General features: G+C 48.5%; 1 protein-coding gene across 1 annotated transcript in view; it reads right to left on the bottom strand.

Annotated features, from left to right (window-relative positions):
• Window positions 1-5,325: 5,325 nt before the first annotated feature.
• Window positions 5,326-19,935, bottom strand: part of Slc6a16 (solute carrier family 6 member 16) — a 15,534-nt gene continuing 924 nt past the window's right edge. Inside the window, exons 2-12 of the mRNA XM_028788841.1 lie at window positions 19,117-19,629; window positions 18,586-18,739; window positions 18,278-18,404; window positions 17,949-18,124; window positions 17,659-17,769; window positions 17,278-17,519; window positions 9,789-9,972; window positions 9,364-9,565; window positions 9,083-9,242; window positions 5,905-6,067; window positions 5,326-5,721 (exon numbers count right to left, since the gene is read on the bottom strand). Of these exons, the coding sequence (XP_028644674.1) occupies window positions 5,518-5,721; window positions 5,905-6,067; window positions 9,083-9,242; window positions 9,364-9,565; window positions 9,789-9,972; window positions 17,278-17,519; window positions 17,659-17,769; window positions 17,949-18,124; window positions 18,278-18,404; window positions 18,586-18,739; window positions 19,117-19,629 (2,236 nt within the window). The 3' untranslated portion in view covers window positions 5,326-5,517. The remainder of the gene's footprint in view (window positions 5,722-5,904; window positions 6,068-9,082; window positions 9,243-9,363; window positions 9,566-9,788; window positions 9,973-17,277; window positions 17,520-17,658; window positions 17,770-17,948; window positions 18,125-18,277; window positions 18,405-18,585; window positions 18,740-19,116; window positions 19,630-19,935) is intronic.

Here is a 19,935-nt window from a genome sequence, read left to right as displayed (position 1 = left end):
GGTGGGGGGAAGCATGAGTATACGTGTTCATGGACCACAAGAGGGCACTGGATCTCTTGGAGCTGCTGTTATAAGCTGTTGTGAGTGCCTATGTCTGCAGTAGGTCCTCTTAGCTGATAAGCTCTCTGTCTCTCCAGTTGTCTGGTTGACATTTGAGGTTTTAGTTTAACAAGGTTCAAAGCCTGTATGGTGTTAAAGGATACCATTACTTTAGCTGAGTGTGATAGCACACACATCATCCCAGAACTCCCAAGGCTGATCTAGGACTAGCAAGAATTCAAGGCCAAGTTGGGATACACAGTAAGACTTTGTCTCAAGAGTAAAAAAAATAAAGAAAAAAAATTATATCATGTGGCCTTTTATTTTATAACACTGGGACTAAAGAAACTTTTGTTATAGTATATGTGGATACACACAGGGTAGAAACCTATGTACTAATATCTACATACACTATGTACATTTCTCATAAACTATATTATATCGTAACTATTTTCCTATGCCATATTTATTTATTATTTTGTTTCATGAGACAGAGAGTCTCTCTATACAGCTCTGGCTGACCAGGAACTTGCTAATAGACCAGGCAAGCCTCGAACTCCCAGTGATCCTCCTGCCTGCCAAGTGCAGAGATTAAAGGGACGCTCCCACTTATTGAGACAAGAACTCACTGTGTAGCTCTAGGTGTCCTGGACCTCTCTATGTAGATCAAGCTGGCCCCAGAAATCCTCCTGCCTCTGTACCCGAAGTGTTAGGATTACAGGAGTGCGCCGCCACGCACAGCCTCAAAACCTGGTTGTTAACAGTTGCTCACTCTCCAGTCACTACAGAAACCTGCTGGTACCTTTGGTGGTCTTCCAAGACCGAGACAGCCCCACCAGCAGCGTCCCGACGGCGCCCCCCGCGGCCCGGAAGGGAACGGCGGCCTTGCAGCGGACCGGCTTCCAAGTGGGCAGGGCTGGCGGCCGGGGAGGACGCTGTGGTCCGTACCCGCCTCAGCGCGCGAACCGCAGGCCTCGGCCCCGCGCCGCTTGGAGGCAGAGTCCCACGTCTTCGCAGCCCCGTGGTCTGAGAACCCGCGCGGGAAGCAGCTACTTCCTTCTCTGCCCAACAAGCTAGCCAGTGACGTCACCGGTTGTCCAGAGGATTCCCTGGAGTCAGCTGAGGGAGATTCTGCCCTGGGGCTGTTAGGTCACCTGTTGCCAGGTAGTTATAGCTCAATGGACTGAGTGAGGTCACTGGTCGCCATGTAGAATTTGGCTTTGAGCAGGCTGAGTGAGGTCTCTAGCTACCAGTTAGACTTCACATGTACACATGAAGGAGGAAAAAAAGATGCCAGGAAAAATGCCAACTGTTGGGACACATACCTATGATCCCAGCGCTTGAGAGGTAGAGAAGTTTGTGAATTCCAGGCCCTCTTGGAAACAAGACAGAGAGATAAATAAAAAAATAATAACAGGAGGAGGAGGAGGAAGAGAGTGAGGAAGAAGAGGAGGAGGAGGAGGAAGAGGAGGAAAAAGAGAGTAAGGAAGAAGAGGAGGAGGAGGGGAGGAGGAAGAAGAGTAGAAAGCAGAAAAGAAAAAGGAATGAAACAAGACAAAGATAATAAGAAGAGGAAAATGTAGGTCTAAATGCTATTTTTGAAACTACTTGAGGAACTATGAAATTAAAAATGGAAAAAGAAACAGTCGCAAATGTAGAATTGTAGCGACATCTTATATGAAATTCTAGATGAACAATTCCTAAAACTCTAGAAAAAGTAGCAGTGCTGGCAAATCCGCTGTTAAAGGTGAGCCAAGGACCCGGGGTTAAGATTCAGAAGATGAATACAGATTCACCCGCGAGAGGAGCATGGGCCCCATGGGCCAAGAGAGAAACTTCACTAGGGCTTGTAATGTCAGTTAACCCATGCGGCTCAAAGTGCTCCCAAACCTTCAGTGTCTCTTGCACCAACTTGAGACCCAGCTCCAGAGCATAAAGCCACAATCACTGCAGGGTGGGGCTGAAGATGTGATCCTTTTAAAAACGTATGTGCATGTGCACTTGTGTGTGTTCGTGGGCATGCATGCATGTGCGCACACACACACACTCGTGCGCGCATATTTGTGCCCATGCCACAGCAAGAACGTTGAGATCAAAGGACAACTTGCTGGGTCAGCTCTGATTCTGCCATCTTGTGTCCGGGTCAGATTTGAGCAGGTGCCTTTACCTGCTGAGCTACCTCACCTGTCTCTTATTCATCTTCTTTGCTATGTCTTACCTCTCCTGGAGCTGCAGAAAGGGGTTTCTGTGAGTTCTTTGCATGAAGTAGGCAGGGACAGAGAAGAAAGCAACAGTGATGAGGGTGAGGGACGGGAGGGACGGGGCACTGGCCACAGCAGGTAAGTTTGAAAGTCTCATTTGACTGTAGGAACACGGAAGAGTATGCTGTGCATTCCTAACTCAGAGCAGCCGTGAGCACCTGCGCACTAGGGCCCGTCAACATCTTGTCATGGATGAGGGAGGAACTCAAAAGGCCTGCCTCTAGCTGAGGTCTTCTGCACAGGCAGTGGTTGCTGGCAGGGGAGAAACAATTCCTCAGTGGTGCAGCCTCCCCAGGGTGGCCACAGGCCTTTACCCCTCATCCATGCTCCTAGAAGAATTAGACTCTCTAGGTCTCCAAGAAATAACAAGGACATGAGAGTAGAAGGTGGCCTCTCTGGGAAAGGAAGAGGATCAGTGGAGCTCAAGGACAAGAGAGGGAAATGAGGGTGACCACGGTCACAGTGCACTGCATACACGTGCAGAGATGTCATCATGAGACCCAGGGTTACGTATGACTGATGTGTGCTAATAACTTTTTTTAAAAAATTGAATGTAAAAATCAATCAGTCTGTGGATTTAAGTACTAATTCATAAGAAGTACAGCAGATTGCTGGGCCTGGTGGTACAGGCCTGTCATTCCAGCTACTTAAGAAAATGGGGCAAGAGGGCTGAAAACTAAAACCCAGTCTGGGCAACAGAGTGAGTTCAAGGCTAGCATGGATGACTCACTAAGAGCCTATCTTAGAAAGCAAAAAGAACATGTGGTTCTTGGGGATCAAACTCAGATCACTAGCCTTGGTGTCAAACACCTTTAACACAAAAGACTGCTTGCTGATCCAAATCTCTTCTCTCTGTCCATCTCTCCCTTCTACGTTTTTCAGTGCTGGGGATGGAATCCAAGGCCTGTGTATGCCAGACAAGCCTTGTACCACTAAGCCATGTCTACTCTGGTAGAAGGTAAAACAACTCCCACAAATAGTCATCCAAATATACAGGCACCATGGCATATTCATACCTACACACATACACACACATACACACTCATACACAATAAATGTAAAAAGAAAAAAAAATGAAGACAAAGCTACCAGAAAAAAAATCACACAGTAGAAAAACCTTGTGTGGATCTTTACTGACATTAAGTACGTGTGGTTTGTTTGGTATATAATACTACTTTGTTAAATTTTAAGAGGGTACATAAGGATACCAACAGCTAAAATGATCAAGTTGGTATCTGCTTTAAAATGGTGCAGAGGCATGTGGAAGGCAGCTTGGTCTCGTGGGAGAGACAGGCCAGGTAATGAGCACATGGTGATCCCTCAGGCTCCTCCTTTAGAGTATTCAGAAACATCAGAATGACAGTGAGTGAAACCAGAGGCTGTCAGGCCTTGCCAGGTTCTAGCCAGCTCACTGAACCAACCCAGAGCCCTTTATGAAGGTGACTATCTCACCACTATGGTGTGTGTGTGTGCCAAAGCACATGAGAAGCCAAAGGGAGGGCTCAGTCACACCCACAAGTACTAGGAAATTGACTCTGGACAAGAGAGATCTAGAGTTATCCAGGAACCTCAGACAGAACCTGACCCTCCTGTTACTCAGCCACACCCACTGCAGCAGCCTGGAAGCTTCCCAGGCAGTCTTGCAGCTAGGTGCCCAAGCGCGCCATGAGTGAGTGGCTTCAGGGGAGAGAACATGAGTGTGAGGAGACTCAGCAAGGCCTGATGCACTCCATCTGCTTCTCCAAAACCTTAAGCTCTTCCTTGTGATCCTACTCCCATGGCTGCGACCCCAAAGCTGGAACTGGGATGAGGCAGAAGGAAGGATGATGAAGAAATAGACTCTGACCCAGGTAGAAGGCTCTGCCTTCATTTGGACCTAGCAGAGAGAAGCGACTTGGTCCCTTGAACTCTCTACAGAAGCCCTCCACATCTCCCAGTCTTCTGAGGTCCAAATGTGAGCTGGGAACCCCAAGTCTCATGACCTTGGCACATTTGGAGACCATCCATTCTCTGGCTCTCTTAGAATGAAGCTATTGCTACCCAGAATCTCTCTGGTCTCTGGTCACCTGGAAAGTAGTGTTAGCTCAGCTCTGGAACCACCTGAGCTGACTTAGCTGGGCAGGCTCATCCAATCAATCCCACCATGAAACCAGCAATGTCTCTTTTCAAGCACTGGGGGACCCTTGTTGGACTCCAGTGACACAACTCTGTGAGACCTCAACCTGGTTATGTACAGATGTATGCATAGTCCATAGTATTGAAAAGTAAACTTCAAAAATGAGTCTTGGTAGGTGGTACAATGACTTGGTCTATACCTGATGACCTGAGTTTTATTAATGGGGCTCACATATTAGAAGGAGAGAAACAAATCCTACATGTTGTCCTCTGACTTCCACATGCATGCTGTGATGTGTGCATGTGTACACACACATATATACACACACCCATACCCCTACACAAACACAAGATTAGTTTTAAGACTCTGCGCCCTGTGATGGGATTACTATTTTTTTTTTTTTGAGACAGGGTTTCTCTGTGTAGCCCTGGCTGTCCTGGAACTCACTCTGTAGACCAGGCTGGCCTCGAACTCAGAAATCCGCCTGCCTCTGCCTCCCAAGTGCTGGGATTAAAGGCGTGCGCCACCACTGCCCGGTGGGATTACTATTCTTTCAGCAAGTACGTTGCTATCTTTTGCATTTTGTTGAGGCCATTTTCAGGTCCTCTTGGCTGAGGAGCATGCTCTGGACAAGGCTTGGGAGCTGATCGAGCATCTGAATTGGTGGGGCAGTGAGGACACAGGGCTAGATATGTGGCTCTAAAAAACAAATGGCAGCATCATGAAGGCCAACTGCCTGAGACATCTACAGAAGAAAGCCTGACACGCAGAGTCTGGAGCTGCAGTGACTGATTTATTGACCAGCAGCCCGCGCTTCCCTGCAGGAGACCCACAGACCAGGAGCAGGGCTGGCAGGCCAAGCCTGACTTCACTGAACACTCACATGCACTGAGCAAAGGTCTGGGGACACACTGTATGGCAATGGAAGAGCTCAGCCAGGAATGTGCTGCAAAGCCAGCAGGCCTCACAGCTCCTCAGCCCTGGGCATCCAGGCTGGTGATGGCTTTAAGCTGCTGTTCAGAGCTGCCTCTTTGGTCTGTTGTAAAAGATGCAAGATGTCTGGCCTGATGAGAAAAGTTGGGGACTCTGCTGACAGGTTCATTAGGACTCTGTTTTGTAGCCTTGTAGAATGTCCTCTGAGGCCTCTTTTGTAGTCAGCAGGTTATGGGATGGTGTAGCTCTGAAGGGAATCCCCAGGGTGAGGCAGTATGCAAAGTATGCAGGGATGGGCAAGAGGACAAAGACAGACAGCCCGGCAATCAGGATCAAGGACCACTCTGGGAAAAGACGAGCCACCTCTTTTGACTATGGAGAGACAGGGAAACACAGATTAACACAGCAATGTTCCCAGAAGAGAAAGAAGAGGTGTGGTGGGGAAGGGAAAGGGGAAGGGGAAGCTGGTGAGTTTTCTGTGATCAGAGCCAATGGCCAGGTCCTCAGCTCACAGGGGACTGGAAGGAGCCCCAGGATCCGAGAAGGGGCACTCACAGTGCTTGAGTCCCAGGCCATGTAGACAAGGGGTCCCTGGACAAGGTATGCAAAGATGGACATTAACAGGGCTAGCAGCACCACTGGACACACAAAGCGCCATAGCCAGTCACAGCCAGGGAAAATGGGGCGGCCTAGCAGAACCATCATGTCTTCAAGGAACCTGTTGAGGAACACAGAATGTTGCAGCCAGTCCAGACTCCCCGGCTCAGAGGGGAGGTTAGGTGATGGCAGCTCAGGCCTGCTCTATGTCAGCCCTCCTGTTTTGCCTTGTCTAGTCTGTCCTCCATTCCCTGCTATCCAACACCTTCCATGGGTCCCACACTCCTCTCATCCCTCCTGGGATGACATCTGTGATGTGGCAAGTACCCATCTGGGTGCTAGGTACCCAACGCCGAGTCACATAAGCCAAACAAACAGAGCCTAGACAGCACTCAATCCCAGGAACTCAATCTTGGATTCTTTCAGCCACGTGGTCTCAAATTTTTACACACATACCCAAGGCCCTTTGACTGAGGGTGCCTAGGTCCTCTTCTCCATCTCTCTGTCTGTCCGGACTTTGCTTCGGAATGCCATCCTCGGTACCCTGCCTGTCTGACATCTCCATCATCACCCTCGGTGTGTCCACTCCACCATGGACTTGGGACCCCCACTGGGCTGTCTGCACATGCTCTTCTCCTACAGACCCTGTGCTTTGAGAGTATCTCAATATGATGATGGGTTTGCCAGAACCAAAAGGGTTTTCCGGCACGGTGGAGATGACTTCAATATACACAAAGAAGCCAGGCACAGTGGTGTGCACCTGTGTCCAATCTAGCTGGTGAGCTCCAGGTTCATGATAGACCCCAAATACACATCACACAAACGCTGATACTGCCACACTTGAGTCTCAAATGTTTGCTGAAAACCAGTGAGATGGCTCAGCAGGGAAAGGCATTGCTGTCAAGCCTGATAACCTGAGTTCAATCCCTGGGACCAACATGGTAGGAGGAGAGAACCAACTCAGACAAGCTGTCCTCAGACCTCCACACATGCACTTGTCACACACACGCCCATACACATACGCTCAGCCACACAAAGTAAACGTAAGGGAATGTGGGGCGGGAGAGATGGCTCAATGAAAAGCACTTGCTTCTCTTGCTGAGAATCCAGGTTTGATTCCCAGCACTCACATGGCAGCCTACAACTATCCCTAACTCCCGTTCTAGAGAGTCTGATGCTCTCTACTGGTGTGTCTGAGGATAGCAGCAGTGTACTTACATATATGGACTCTGAGGTCCTCAGCACCTTCTGCCTTGGACTTAGACCACTGTGTGTCCTATCATTGCTTCTTTTTGGAGACAGAGTCTGTGTAGGTCAGACTGGCCTAGCCCTCACTGAGATCCCCCTGCCTCTGCCTCCAATGTGTGAGATGAAAGGCCTGCCCCATTATGCCCACCCTATTAGTTTTTGAACTGCTGTGACAAATCACCTGACAGAAGTTTAAGGGAGGCAAAGTTTACTAGGGTTCTTGATTTCGAGGGGAATTTAGTCATAGCGATGGGGAAGAGATGGCTGCAGAGACAGCTCTGTCCATGGCGCTGGAACATGGAATGGACTGGGAAGCAGAGAAAGCCTGCTAGTCTCGGGGCTGAGTATCACCTCTCCAGCCAGGCCCAGCCACCTAAAGGCTGCAAAGCCTTCAAAACAGCCCCACAAGTGAGACATAGACTATCCAAACACAGTGGCTGACAGTTCAGATCTGAGCTACAAGAGAAGAGCCTCTGGCTGGATGCTGAACAGGCTCTGTTCCACTCCAGTCCCCAGATCAGGCCGTTCTCCCACCATGTCTTTGTTACACAAGCCAAAGACACTGCCAGCTCTTGTTTTAGATCGTATACAGCTCCCAGGTCTCCTCCTAGGTTCTGCTTGGTTTTCCTCCACAAAGCCACCAGAGGTGCCTACTTTAAAGAAAAAAAATGTTTTTGGTGGCACATGCCTTTAATCCTAGGAACTTGTGAAGCAGAGGCAGGTTGATTCCTATGTGAGGCCAGCCTGGTCTACATGGCAAGTTCTAGGACAGCCAGGGATATATAGTGAGACTCTGACCATGGTACTCTTTCCTACAAACCATCAATGTTTTTGGTACACGCTGCATGCAAAGCTAGGTCACATCATGGTTTACAAGGCCCCATCTTCTGCCCTCAAATCTCCTGATTCTATTCCAGCTGCCCTGGATTCCTTGTTCCTTAACAGCTTTCAGCAGGATATTTCCTCTGGGGTACTCAGATGCAGGAATGCTTACACAGATATGCTCACATACTTACATATACATGCACAGCACTTCCACATAAAGCATGGCTCCTCCCCTAAGGAGCCCTTCCTTACCACTGTGTCTGAAGCACACACACCTCCACGGAACCAGTGGAGCCTCTGATTTCCTGTCTTTTGTTTGTGTGCCTGTGCACGGATGTGGAATCTGCAGCTTGATGACAGGTGGCTTCTTGACTTTACTGAGCCGGGGTCTCTCACTGAACTGAAAGCTGTCCTCCCTGGCTATCAGGGCCCTGTTTGCACCTCCCATCTCCTCTGGTGTACACAGAATCAGAAACACCCATACAGATGAGCTCACACACGTGCATATATGTGTCAGGATCCTGGAGTTCTGGCAGACGAGGGGGTTAAGGGGAGGTCACGGGCCAGGGCTGGTGTTAAGGCAGTGGGAGAACAGGTCCATAGGTGAGAGTACCTGTGAGCATCCTCGACTGTCTTCTGCAGGAGTAGGTGTCTTGGTTGCTAGGATGAGGGGTTACAATGGTGCCATCATGACTATTTATGTACGTTCTGAGGATATAACTCAGACCTAAATGGTTGCACAGTAAGGACGTTACCAGCTGAGCCTCCTCCTCTCCTCACTTGTAACTTATGGTTTTCATGTCTGTCAGTGTTGCTGCTATCTGTCTATACCACCGGCATGGAGGCTCCTGAACACAGGGTGCTATCTTTGGTTTATGCAGTGTCCCCGATCACTAGTAGGTTATAAAGTGCATGAAATACACCAAAGTATGATAAATAAACATTTCTCAGAGCCCTTGTAGTTAAGGGCCCTCATGTCACTCTAGTTTGAGATTAGAAACAACAGGAAACCATCAACCCTCCCCACAGATCCATGCTCTGGTGGTCTGGCCTGGCCCTTCACCTCTTGGCCCCATAGGCCCAGGCTACAGCAAGGGTTTCACATATGATGATGACCATGATGGGCCCTGCTACCCAGTAATCAGTCAGCAGTGAAAAGTAGTAGATGCCTGAAGGTTGGATGAAGATGAGGCCGCACAGGAACATCGCCATGGAAAGACACACTGGAGGAAGCATTAGGTCTGTGTCAGGATCCTAGAGCTCTGGCAGATGACAGGGCTAAGGGGAGGCGAAGTCAGGGCTGGTGATAACGCTGGGAGGGAGCTGGACCGTAGGTGGGAATACCTGTGAGCATCCTCGGCTGTCTTCTGCAGAAGGGGAAGGTGTCCTGCAGTGCCAAAATGTTGCCCAGCATGAACATGAGATTGCTACACAACCCCAGGCCCAGCAGCAACAGGAACAAGAGGACATTCCAGAAGGCAGACCCAGGTAATAGTGAGATGACCTCAGTGAAGATCAGGAACAGGAAGCGAGGGGTATCCTCAATCTGCATGCACAGAAGAGTAAAGTGGTCTCTCTACTTTTCTAGAAACTCCCTGAAACCCCTGAGTCCGAGAGGAAAGCAGACCACAGAAGGTGTTCTGTGCGTGGCGTTTCCTGAATTACCAGGATTATGCATCACATTTCTTTCTGGAATTAATGAAAGCTGAACTCTGTGGTGCAGAGCACGCTTTCCAGCATCTCGTTTGCCCTGGGCCATTTCCACTGACCTTCAGAAACTGCTTCTGGATGTTGCATTCAGGCACTATGTTGAGGACGGCGCTCCTCAAGGGTGGAGGGAGGCTGTTGAGCCAGGAGTTGTAGACGGTGGTTGGGTTGTTCTGCAGGTCCGGGGGCTCTACCTCAGGAGGCAGGATCCCCTGGGCTATCAGCGTTATAAGTTTCTTTGTGTTCCTGAGGATGAGGTGAGTCAGAAGGGTCAGGCTTTGGCACTGGCCTTCCCTTGTTCATCTTATCCATGAGAGCCATCTCAAGCCCAGCATTACTGACTTGGGCAAAGGAAAGCCTGCAGCAGAACCTCAAGCATGCCTATTCTCAGGACCATTAAGAATGTATGCCCCTGGGGAGCCTGGGCAGGGATTCTCTATGGGCTTCCTGGGGACCCTGTGGTCTTGGTCTTCATGACCTTTCCTGAGACTGGTAGGGGAAAGCAGTCTTTTCAACTCCACACTACAGAGAGCCGAGACAGCTCCCTGGACTTTGAAGTGTATGATGACACTCCCAAGTTGTGACATGTGAAGGAACTGTTACTTCAGTCCTGAGCTGAGAGCTGTGCAGCCTTTGTGAATGCAGTATAGACTGACCATATCCTACAGTGTAAAACAGGATGCTAGTCTGGTGACAAGCCCATTCATTACACATTTGGACTAATATTCTCATTGTGAATAAGTTAAACTGAAACATATTTTTAATCTTCTTTTGAAAATAAAACTTGTTGGGCTGGAGAGATGGCTCAGAGGTTAAGAGCACTGATCGCTCTTCCAGAGGTCCTGAGTTCAATTCCCAGCAACCACATGGTGGCTCACAACCATGGGATTTGATGCCCTCTTCTGGTGTGTCTAAAGATAACAACAGTGTATTCGTATGCATAAAATAAATAAATAAATAAATCTTTTTTAAAAATTTAAAAAAGAATAAAACTGTTAACAAGGGGCTGGAGAAACTGTTCAGCAGCTAACACGAACACGTGCTGCTCTTCCAGAGGACACAAGTTTGATTCCCAGTACCAATGTGAGGAGGCTCACAACTGCCTGCAGCTGGCTCCAGCTCCTGGGCATCAGAAGCCATCCTCTGGCTTCTCCAGCTACTTATACACTGAATAAATGAATGTGAAAACATTAGTTAATTAAAATATATAAATAAATGGTGGTATAGAAGCCCAAATCACCCTCCTTTTGTTTTTTGGTTTTGGGTTTTTGTTTCGTTTGTTTTGTTTTGTTTTTAAGATAGGGTGTCTCACCAGGTAGTGTTGGCACACGCCTTTAATCCCAGCACTTGGGAGGCAGAGGCAGGCGGATTCTGAGTTTGAGGACAGCCTGGTCTACAGAGTGAGTTCCAGGACAGCCAGGGCTACACAGAGAAACCCTGTCTCGAAAAACCAAAAAAAAAAAAAGGATGTCTCTTCATGGCTGTCCTAGAGCTCACTATGTAGACCAGACTGGCCTCACTCACAGAGACCTGTCTCTGCCCCTCTGCCCCTCTGCTCCTGCCTCTGCCATAAAAAGGATGACGCTGCCATACCTGGCAGAAATTCCCATCTTAAACTCAGCACCTGAAGTGAGAAGGCCACTCCTTCAGTAGCATAGTGAGGCAGAAGCTTGCTGCCAGTCCTTCTGAGCAGCAGGGAATGAGCACATGGGTGTTTAACAAATCAACAAAACAAGAGGATATTTGAAGTTTCTAATGGGCTGAACCCATGAGGTAGCCTCAGCTATATCTTTTTTTTTTTTTTTAAAGAATTTTTATTTATTTATATATGTAAGTATTCTGTAGCTGTCTTCAGACACCCACAAGAGGGCATCAGATCTCATTGCAGATGGTTGTGAGGCACCATGTGGTTGCTGGGATTTGAACTCATGACCTCTGGAGGAGCAGTCAGTGCTCTTAACCACTGAGCCATCTCACCAGCCCGCCTCAGCTATATCTTGAAGCCCAAGTTTTGACTCTGATTATGCCCAAGACCAAGACTTTAGTTCCAAGAAGTCTTTCCAGAGCTCCTGTCCAGAGGAACTCACCTCAATCCTAGGCTGTTAAAGATCTTCATAACTAAGCCAAGCCTTAGTGCTGTAGGCCTATAATCTCAGATCTCAAAGAGTCTGAGTCAGGAAGATCACAACTTCAAGGCCAGGGAAACTTAGTGAGACACCTATCCTTAAGGCTCAGGAAACAGTAGGGTGGAAAGATTTTGAGAGCCTAGCACACCAGGATGATTTCTGTGTGACAGGGTCTTCTTGACAGGAGAGGGATGTTGCTCCTATGAACTCTCAACAATATGGCTGCCTGCACAAGACTTGCAAAGAGTGCACCAGTAGATATGTCAGCATGAATGGAGGAAGGTTTACAAGGCACACTCCTAGATGAAGAAGAGCTGCAGGCAGTCAGTGGCTGTAGAACCAGTGTCTGTTGTTTGTTTTCAGGGACATAGAGAGAGATAAGGGAGGAGGGTAAAATGATGCAAGCACAGTGTACTCACAAAGGGTATTCTCAATTCAAGTAAAGAAGTCTGGGCGGGGCCGGGGGGGGGGGGAGTACACACCTTTATTCCCAGCACTTGGGAGGTGGAAGCAGGTGGATTTCTGAGTTCAAGGCCAGCCTGGACTACAGAACAAGTTCCAGGGTAGCCAGGGCAACACAGAGAAACCTTGAGTGAAAGAGAGGGAGTGGGGGTTGGTATGAGGGGAGGGGAAGGGGGAGAGGGAAAGGGAAGAGGAGAGGGGGTAGGGGTAATGGACCCCCTTTAATCTCAGCACTTAGAGGGCAGAGGCAGGTGGATCTCTATGAGTTGAGCCCAGCCTGGTCTACATAGTGAGTTCCTATCTACAGAGTAAATTCCAAGACAGCCAGGACTACATGGAGAGACCCTGTCTCAGAAAAACCAACCAACCAACCAACAAATCAACCAATATTTCAAAAGAGGACTAGAGAGATGGCTCAGTAGTTAAGAGCATTGGCTATTCTTCCAGAGAAGCCAACTTCAGGTCCCAGGACCCACATGGCAGCTCTCAACTACCTGTACTCCAGTTCCAGGGACTTTGATACCCTCTCTGGCCCCTATGGGCACCAGGCATGCACAGTTCTCCATGCAGGCAAAACACTCATGTACATAAAATAAAATAAAATAAAATAAAATAAAATAAAATAAAATAAAATAAAATAAAAGCACCCTAAAAACTAAAAATAAATATAACCTTAAAGTGAAAAGGGCTGGAGTACATCTCAGTGTAGAGTACTTGCCTGTCACACACAAGGCCCTGGGTTCAGCTCCAACCACTGCAGTGTGGGTGGCGAGAAGTAGAGGCAGGAGATTTTTTGTAAGTTCGAAGCAAGCCAGATCTACACAGCAAGTCCCAGGCTGAACAGGACCACTTGACTCAAAAAAGAGACATTTATTTTTATTATTTTTAAATCCCATGTCAGGGACATGTGCATGTGAGTGCAGGTACCCAGAGAATCCAGAGCATGTCAGATCTCCTAGAGCTGGAGTTACAGGCACTCGCGAGCAGCCAGACACGAGTGCTGGGATCCCAACTCGGGCCTTCTGCACAAGCAGCAGCACCCGTTCCTAGTTGCTGAGCTCCCTACTCCCTACTCCCACCCATTGGGAGAGAACATAAAAAACAAGTCAATGAAACAATTAACAAAATCAGCAAACAAGAGAGAAAACAGTCAAAAGGTGGTAGAAAGATAAAGACCAAAGGGCCTGGAGAGATGGCTCCAGGGGATCTGTTGGCCTCTTCTGGTCTCCAAAGGCATCAGAAACAGGAAGTGGCACACAAACATCCATGCAGGCAAAACCAACACATTACAAAACAACCGTGGCTAAAGTGGACCAGTAAGGAGGGCAGAAAGCCCAGTGCAGAGATTACAATGAAAAAATGCAGGGAGTGGCTGGAGAGATGGCCTATGGGTGGGAGCACCTGCTCTGTAAGCAGGAGGACCTCAAGTCCCAACCCCCAGCACCCAGGAATACTGCTCAGCCACACATGCCTGTAATCCCAGCACGGGAAGGCAGACAGCTAGATCCCTAGAACTTGCTAGACAGCCGTTCTAGCCAAAATGGAGAGCTTCAAGTTTAGGAGAGAGCCTGCCTCAAGGCAATAAGGTAGAGTGATATGGAGCTGGTTGGCACCCTTGTCTGGCCTCCACTGGCATGTACATTCTCAGGAAGAAAGAAGTAAACAAACTATACAGAGCGTTTTCTGGGGGGACAGTTCTTCATGTGGGTGCAATGAAGCTCACAGAGCTTTACACTGAACATTTTGTTTTATGTGTCTTCTTTTTTTTTGTTTTGTTTTTGTTTTTTTCGATTCAGGGTTTCTCTGTGTAGCCCTGGCTGTCCTGGAACTCACTCTGTAGACCAGGCTAGCCTCGAACTCTCGAACTCAGAAATCCGCCTGCCTCTGCCTCCCAAGTGCTGGGATTAAAGGCGTGCGCCACCACCGCCTGGCTTATGTGTCTTTTTATATGTATGTAATATCTCATAAAAAGGGGGACTTTTAAAAATATATACACACCTTTGATCCCAGCACTTGGGAGGTAGAGGCAGGCAGATCTCTGAGTTCAAGGCCAGCCTGGTCTACAAAATGATTTCCAGGACATCCAGGACTACATAGAGACCCCCTGTCTGCGTTACTAGCCGACTTAGTGGGTAAAGGACTTGCCACACAAGCCTTGCGACGCTCCCTGGAGCCCTGAAAGTGAAAGGGGAGAACTGACACCACAAAGTCATCCTCTGTGCTCCGTCCTCAGCTGTGACATCCCTGCCCCCACAGCAGGCACATAGTACAACGATAATCAAACAGCTAAACCAATAACACAAATATTCTATTATAGGCTTCTCAGACTTGCAAAATTAAGAGGTCCAGCCATGACTAGTAAAGTGCTGTGCAAAATAAAGAGATGGAAACCTTACACTTCCTTTTGGGAGAGTAATTCTGATCAAACCACTGGAGCAGTTGAACACTGAGCAGACCCTGCCCAACAACACCTTCTAAGGCTCAGTCTGCACGGCTGTGGGCTCTGAATGCTTAGACTGCAAACTCTATGCTATTGCTGAGTGTCTGTGTGACTAGATCCCAAGACTGCATTCTGCACTAAACAAGTACAGACCATTCCTGACAGAGCTAGGCATGACAGCATACACCTGGACATCTAGCAGATGGCAGGCTTGGACAGGAAGACAGACCTGAGCCAAGCCAGTTGGGGCCAGAAGAGTGCCCTGAAGCAAATCAAAACTTTTAGTCCCTAAACAGCTCAAAGTTACATTTAGTCACAGCAGGGACACCATTCAGGGTTGTACCGTCCTGGGTGATTTCAGTCTACAGGAAGACATGGTAGGAACACCCAGGACAGCCAGGACTATACAGAGAAACCCTGTCTCGAAAAAAACCACAAAAAGAAAAAAAAGGAACACATTAGTGCAATAGTACATCACACAGAAAGTGGGGCAGCTGCAGACTGCAGTATTTGGCAGGGCTCTGGAACCAGTCTCTGGTTTATGAGGGACAACAGCATCTGCCATGCAGAACTGGGTACATAGATGTGCTCAGGTTATCATGTAGCTAATTTCTATAAGCCTGAACTGACATTCTCTCTCCTGAACCGAGGGAGAATCATAGCACTCAGGGACCTAACCAAACTCAGGAAGCACCAGAAGCTCATAAAGTTACAAGACACACAAGCCCCTTTCCTCAGGTTATATTATAGCGACACATGCTGTGGGGAGAGGAGGCTTCCTACAACTGCCAGCAAGTAGTTCAGGGAGCTCTTGGAGGCAGCTCCCTTAACATATCACCCGTGTATGGTGGGCACACGGTCACAGTGCTGCCTTTAAGTGAGCCATTTCCTCAGGTAATATCTCACCCTGCCCCTGTGAAAACCCTGCTAAGTCGATGGTTCACTACCTGGTCTAAAGTTACACACTCTTTGGCCTATTGTCACTTCCCTGTCACCCAGGAAGAGTCACACAACACCAGCTTCTAGGAGAAAATGACAGTCATTTGTGGACACTGCAATTACTACGGAGAACCCCAACTCAGGCTTGCCCTCTGACTCTCAGCTCACACTGTCAGTTATCACAAGCTTGTGAAGAGCTGACTTAAGGCCCTGTTCTTCATTCCTTCTCCTTCAGAGACTGAAAAAAGCAGTAAAATCAAGAAACACCCTGAGGATCCAGTCCAAGCTTCTGTGGTGGGCTGAGGGCACTTTACAAGCAGCAGCAAACTGTCATGACCACAGAAAAGCAGGACACTTTGGTGCTCTCTCATACAGTAGGGTGTTTATAGCTAATCGTAGTGTCCTACATATTTAAAAATCACAAGGAGGCCAGAGATACGCATCAGCCATTAAGAGCAGTTGCTGTTCTTCTAGAGGACCCAGATTTAGCTCCCGGCACACATATAGTAACGCCAAACCATTGGTGACTCCTTTCAGGGGATCTGAATCCTCTCTTGACTTCCTCCACAAGCACCAGACACGTATATGGGTACATACATCTATGCAGGCAAAACATTCATATGCATGTAAATAAATCAATCTTTAAAAAACAAAAGTAACTACAAGAGCTGGGAATGATAGCACACAGCTGTAAACCAAGCTGAGAGGAGTCAGAGAGAGGAGGGTCAGAAGTTCAAGGTCAGCCTGGGCTACAGGATCTGGGGGAACATGGCTTTGGACAGGCCTGCTGGATGCAGCAACCCCCCATCCCCCGCCTCCCTCTGCTGCCTTCCTGTCCTTCTCTTCAGGCCCTTCCTTGCTCTTTCCTCCTCCTCCCAAGTCCCTTAATTTCTCCACTTCTCCTTCCTCACCAAAGTCACTGGAATTCTTTTGTAAGGGACACTTGTCCCATGGAGCAAAAAAGTAGAATATGGGGCATTCCAGGCCTACATAGTGAGACCCTGTCTCAAAAGGCAAAACGACTTGAGGGAACTTTGATTTCACCACGAAGAAATAATAATGTCTGAGGTGAAAGTGTGACCAATGATTTTAGCAACATGTAATGTACACATATGTCACTATATACCCCATGAGCACATGGGGTTAGAATGTGTCAATAAGGCCAAAACAAGATGCAAAGCCGATGGACAGCCCCGGCTGAGCAGATGGACGGCCAAGGCTAAGCGAAAGATTCCTTAGCTCTCTAACTCCTTAGAGCTTAAGTTTGCCAGAGGGGCAGAGACTGCTGGGTTTTGGAACACAGTTAAAGGGACTGTGCAGGAAACAGACCTCCACGCTGGCTCTGTGTGCTGTGGCCTCAGATTCTGTTCTCTGTGTGGGGGTGACCTTTGCATGCCTGTCAATCTTAGCATCTGTTAGCTCATCAGCTCTGAGGTACAGATTGACAACCTCTGGAGCTTTCTAATGTTAGAAAGTGGCTCTGTTCTCAGCTAAGAAGAAGCAGAGCTTGTACCCTCCCTGAGAGTGTGTGTGTGAATGGGTTGTGAAGCTGCCCGAGATGGACCTGACAGGGACTGGCCTTACCTCTTACAGCAGTGATGTGTGGTTATAGTGGCCCAGAAGCCCAGGATGGAGAGGAGGACGGGTGTGCTGAGCAACAAAGTGAGTATCTTGAACAGAGCCAAAAGGATGGCGTCGGCCAGACAGTTGTTGAAGTCATGCATGTGTGAGGAGAAGGAGACAATGGGCCCAAAGCCCAGGCCGATATCAAACAACACCTGGATCCCTGCATGGCACCACATAGTTAAGTCAAAGATGCTTGCCACCTAAAAAGGAGAAGACAGGTACAACAAGGACATCAAGATCTGGGAAAGGACAACTGTAAGAGAGAGGGGAGGAGGTATAAGAGACAACAACAGGCAGCTGTGCTGGTCCCGGAGCTCAGAGAACCAGGAAGAGCCTCACCTTGAGGACCAGCAGGTATTTAAGCCCATACTCTGTGTCGCTCATTGACAGAGTCCGGATTAGGAAGCAGATCATGATGAAATAGGGAACCACCATCAAGACACATAGGATCTATACGAGAAGGGCAGCACATCAGCTGTTTGTCTAGAGACTCAGCTTTGAAGAGCTAAGGGGCTGGATGAGCACTCAAAAGAGTTATCAGCCAGGCAAGAAGCTCTCAGGGATAAGTGGCCAGGAGGGAGAAATGAGGTTGTAGCACTTGAGAATGCCAAGGGCCAAGTGCAACTCACCTTCCCAATGGACTTGATCCCACTGACCATGAAAGCACAAATGAGACACCAGGACAGAAAGAGAAACATGCCCAGGCTGAAGGACGGTTGCCCTCCATCCTCGAATCTGTCTGAGGCTTTCAAGGTCTGCCGGTACCAAAAGTACGTGTAGGATGTTGCCTGTTCACACTCAGGATCTGGGGGAACATGGCTTTGGACAGGCCTGCTGGATACAGCAACCCCCCATCCCCTGCCTCCCTCTGCTGCCTTCCTGTCCTTCTCTTCAGGACCTTCCTTGCTCTTTCCACCTCCTCCCAAGTCCCTTAATTTCTCCACTTCTCCTTCCTCACCAAAGTCACTGGAATTCTTTTGTAAGGGACACTTCTCCCATGGGGCAACAAAGTAGAATATGTGGCTCATGTAGAAGAGGATCCAGGAATTGAACACATTCAGGTAGGTGTTACTGATGAAGCACACCTGCAGACCAGGGAGAGGTCTCTGTGAAGGAAGACCAGGGACAGGGAGAGAGAAGGAATTGACAAGGGATGGAGGGGCTGAAGGAGCATGGTCCACACCAGGACAGTCAGTCATGGGATTTTCTCCATAGAGGAGGGAGGGGCAGCTGTGGGGCAGGCTTGTGAAGCCTGGGGTTCCTCACCATAACCATGCTGTATCCCACTCCACCAAACCAGGGGCTCAGGTTCTTCCATAGGTCCATGCTGCCCTGCTGTGCCCTCTGACCAACTGCCATCTCCAGGAAGAGGAGAGGAATCCCGATGCCCAACAGCATTAAAATGTACGCTATAAAGAAGCTCACTGCAGAGAGAAGGCAGAGGGGTTCTGAGAGCCTTGGGCTCATAATGCCTGTACTTCTTTATGCAGCTACAAAGACTGCTCACCAACAGCAACCTCCCTCAGGCCACAGGCTTGAGGCTTGACTGCCCCACATTCATCACTGGCCTTAATTCTAGGAGTCTCAGATGCCTGATCATCTCCCTTTCCCCACCGACATTCTTCCTGGTCAACACACTGAGTTATGTTGCAAACCCTGCACCTCTACTTCTGACCCTGGGCGCTCAGACTCCTGGTTTCTACCCTGCTCTAGCATCTCAGAGACATCAGCATTGGAAGCCAGGACTGGCTTCACTCCTGTTGTCCCTTTTGGGTCCACGTGTCCTGGTTCCCAGACTTACAGCTTCCTTTGTGAACCCAGCATGTGACAAAGCGCAAGATTCCAGATGGCATCACCATGTAGCCCATGAGGGCCAGGAGGTACTCAACCTTGCTGGACCAGAGTAGCCGGGGAGGGAAGCCTTCACTGCTTTTCTGACTCATCCTTTTCACCAACTGTAATGATTCTTGTTTCAGGGGTGTCACTGTTGATAATTCTGTGACACTGGGCTTGGGTTGTAAGGCAATTCTTGCCTGAGCCTCCAAAGCAAGAGTCTCCCAGGCCTGAGCCTTCTCCATCCGGGTCTCTGAGACTTGAGTCTGTGTAATCCAGACCGACGGAGACCAGGTTGCTAGATCATCTTCCCATCCCCCAAGGTTTGAATCCATATCAGAAAGCCTTGTATCCATGGATACATTTTTTTCCGTACAGGACTCTGAAGCCTTTATCAAGGTAGATTCTTGAGGCACATCTGATGGAGAAGCTCTCGATTTGGCAAAGGAAGGTGCATTTTCACCTTCCTTAGTGGACCTTAAAATCAAAAGTCACGATTTTAGTAGAAACCTAATAAGGAAATTATTCTCAGGCTTACTCAAGGATTCACTGAGTTTCAAAGTATCTTAAAGGAGACTACCATTTCTACACACTCCACTTACTGCATTCAAAACACATAACCACAACATCACATACACACCATGCATGTAAGTACCATACTTATACCACACATGTACATGCCATGCATACCACATAAAGATATCATGTACCACACACACACGCACACGCACACGCACGCACCACATTCATACATACTGCACACAGGCACCACATGTGTCACAC

This window comes from Grammomys surdaster, unplaced genomic scaffold (assembly GCF_004785775.1).
Source record: "Grammomys surdaster isolate TR1022 unplaced genomic scaffold, NIH_TR_1.0 125769, whole genome shotgun sequence".
Lineage (NCBI taxonomy): Eukaryota > Metazoa > Chordata > Mammalia > Rodentia > Muridae > Grammomys > Grammomys surdaster.
The sequence above is the reverse complement of the archived record's forward strand: the minus strand, read 5'-3'. Positions and strand labels throughout refer to the sequence as shown.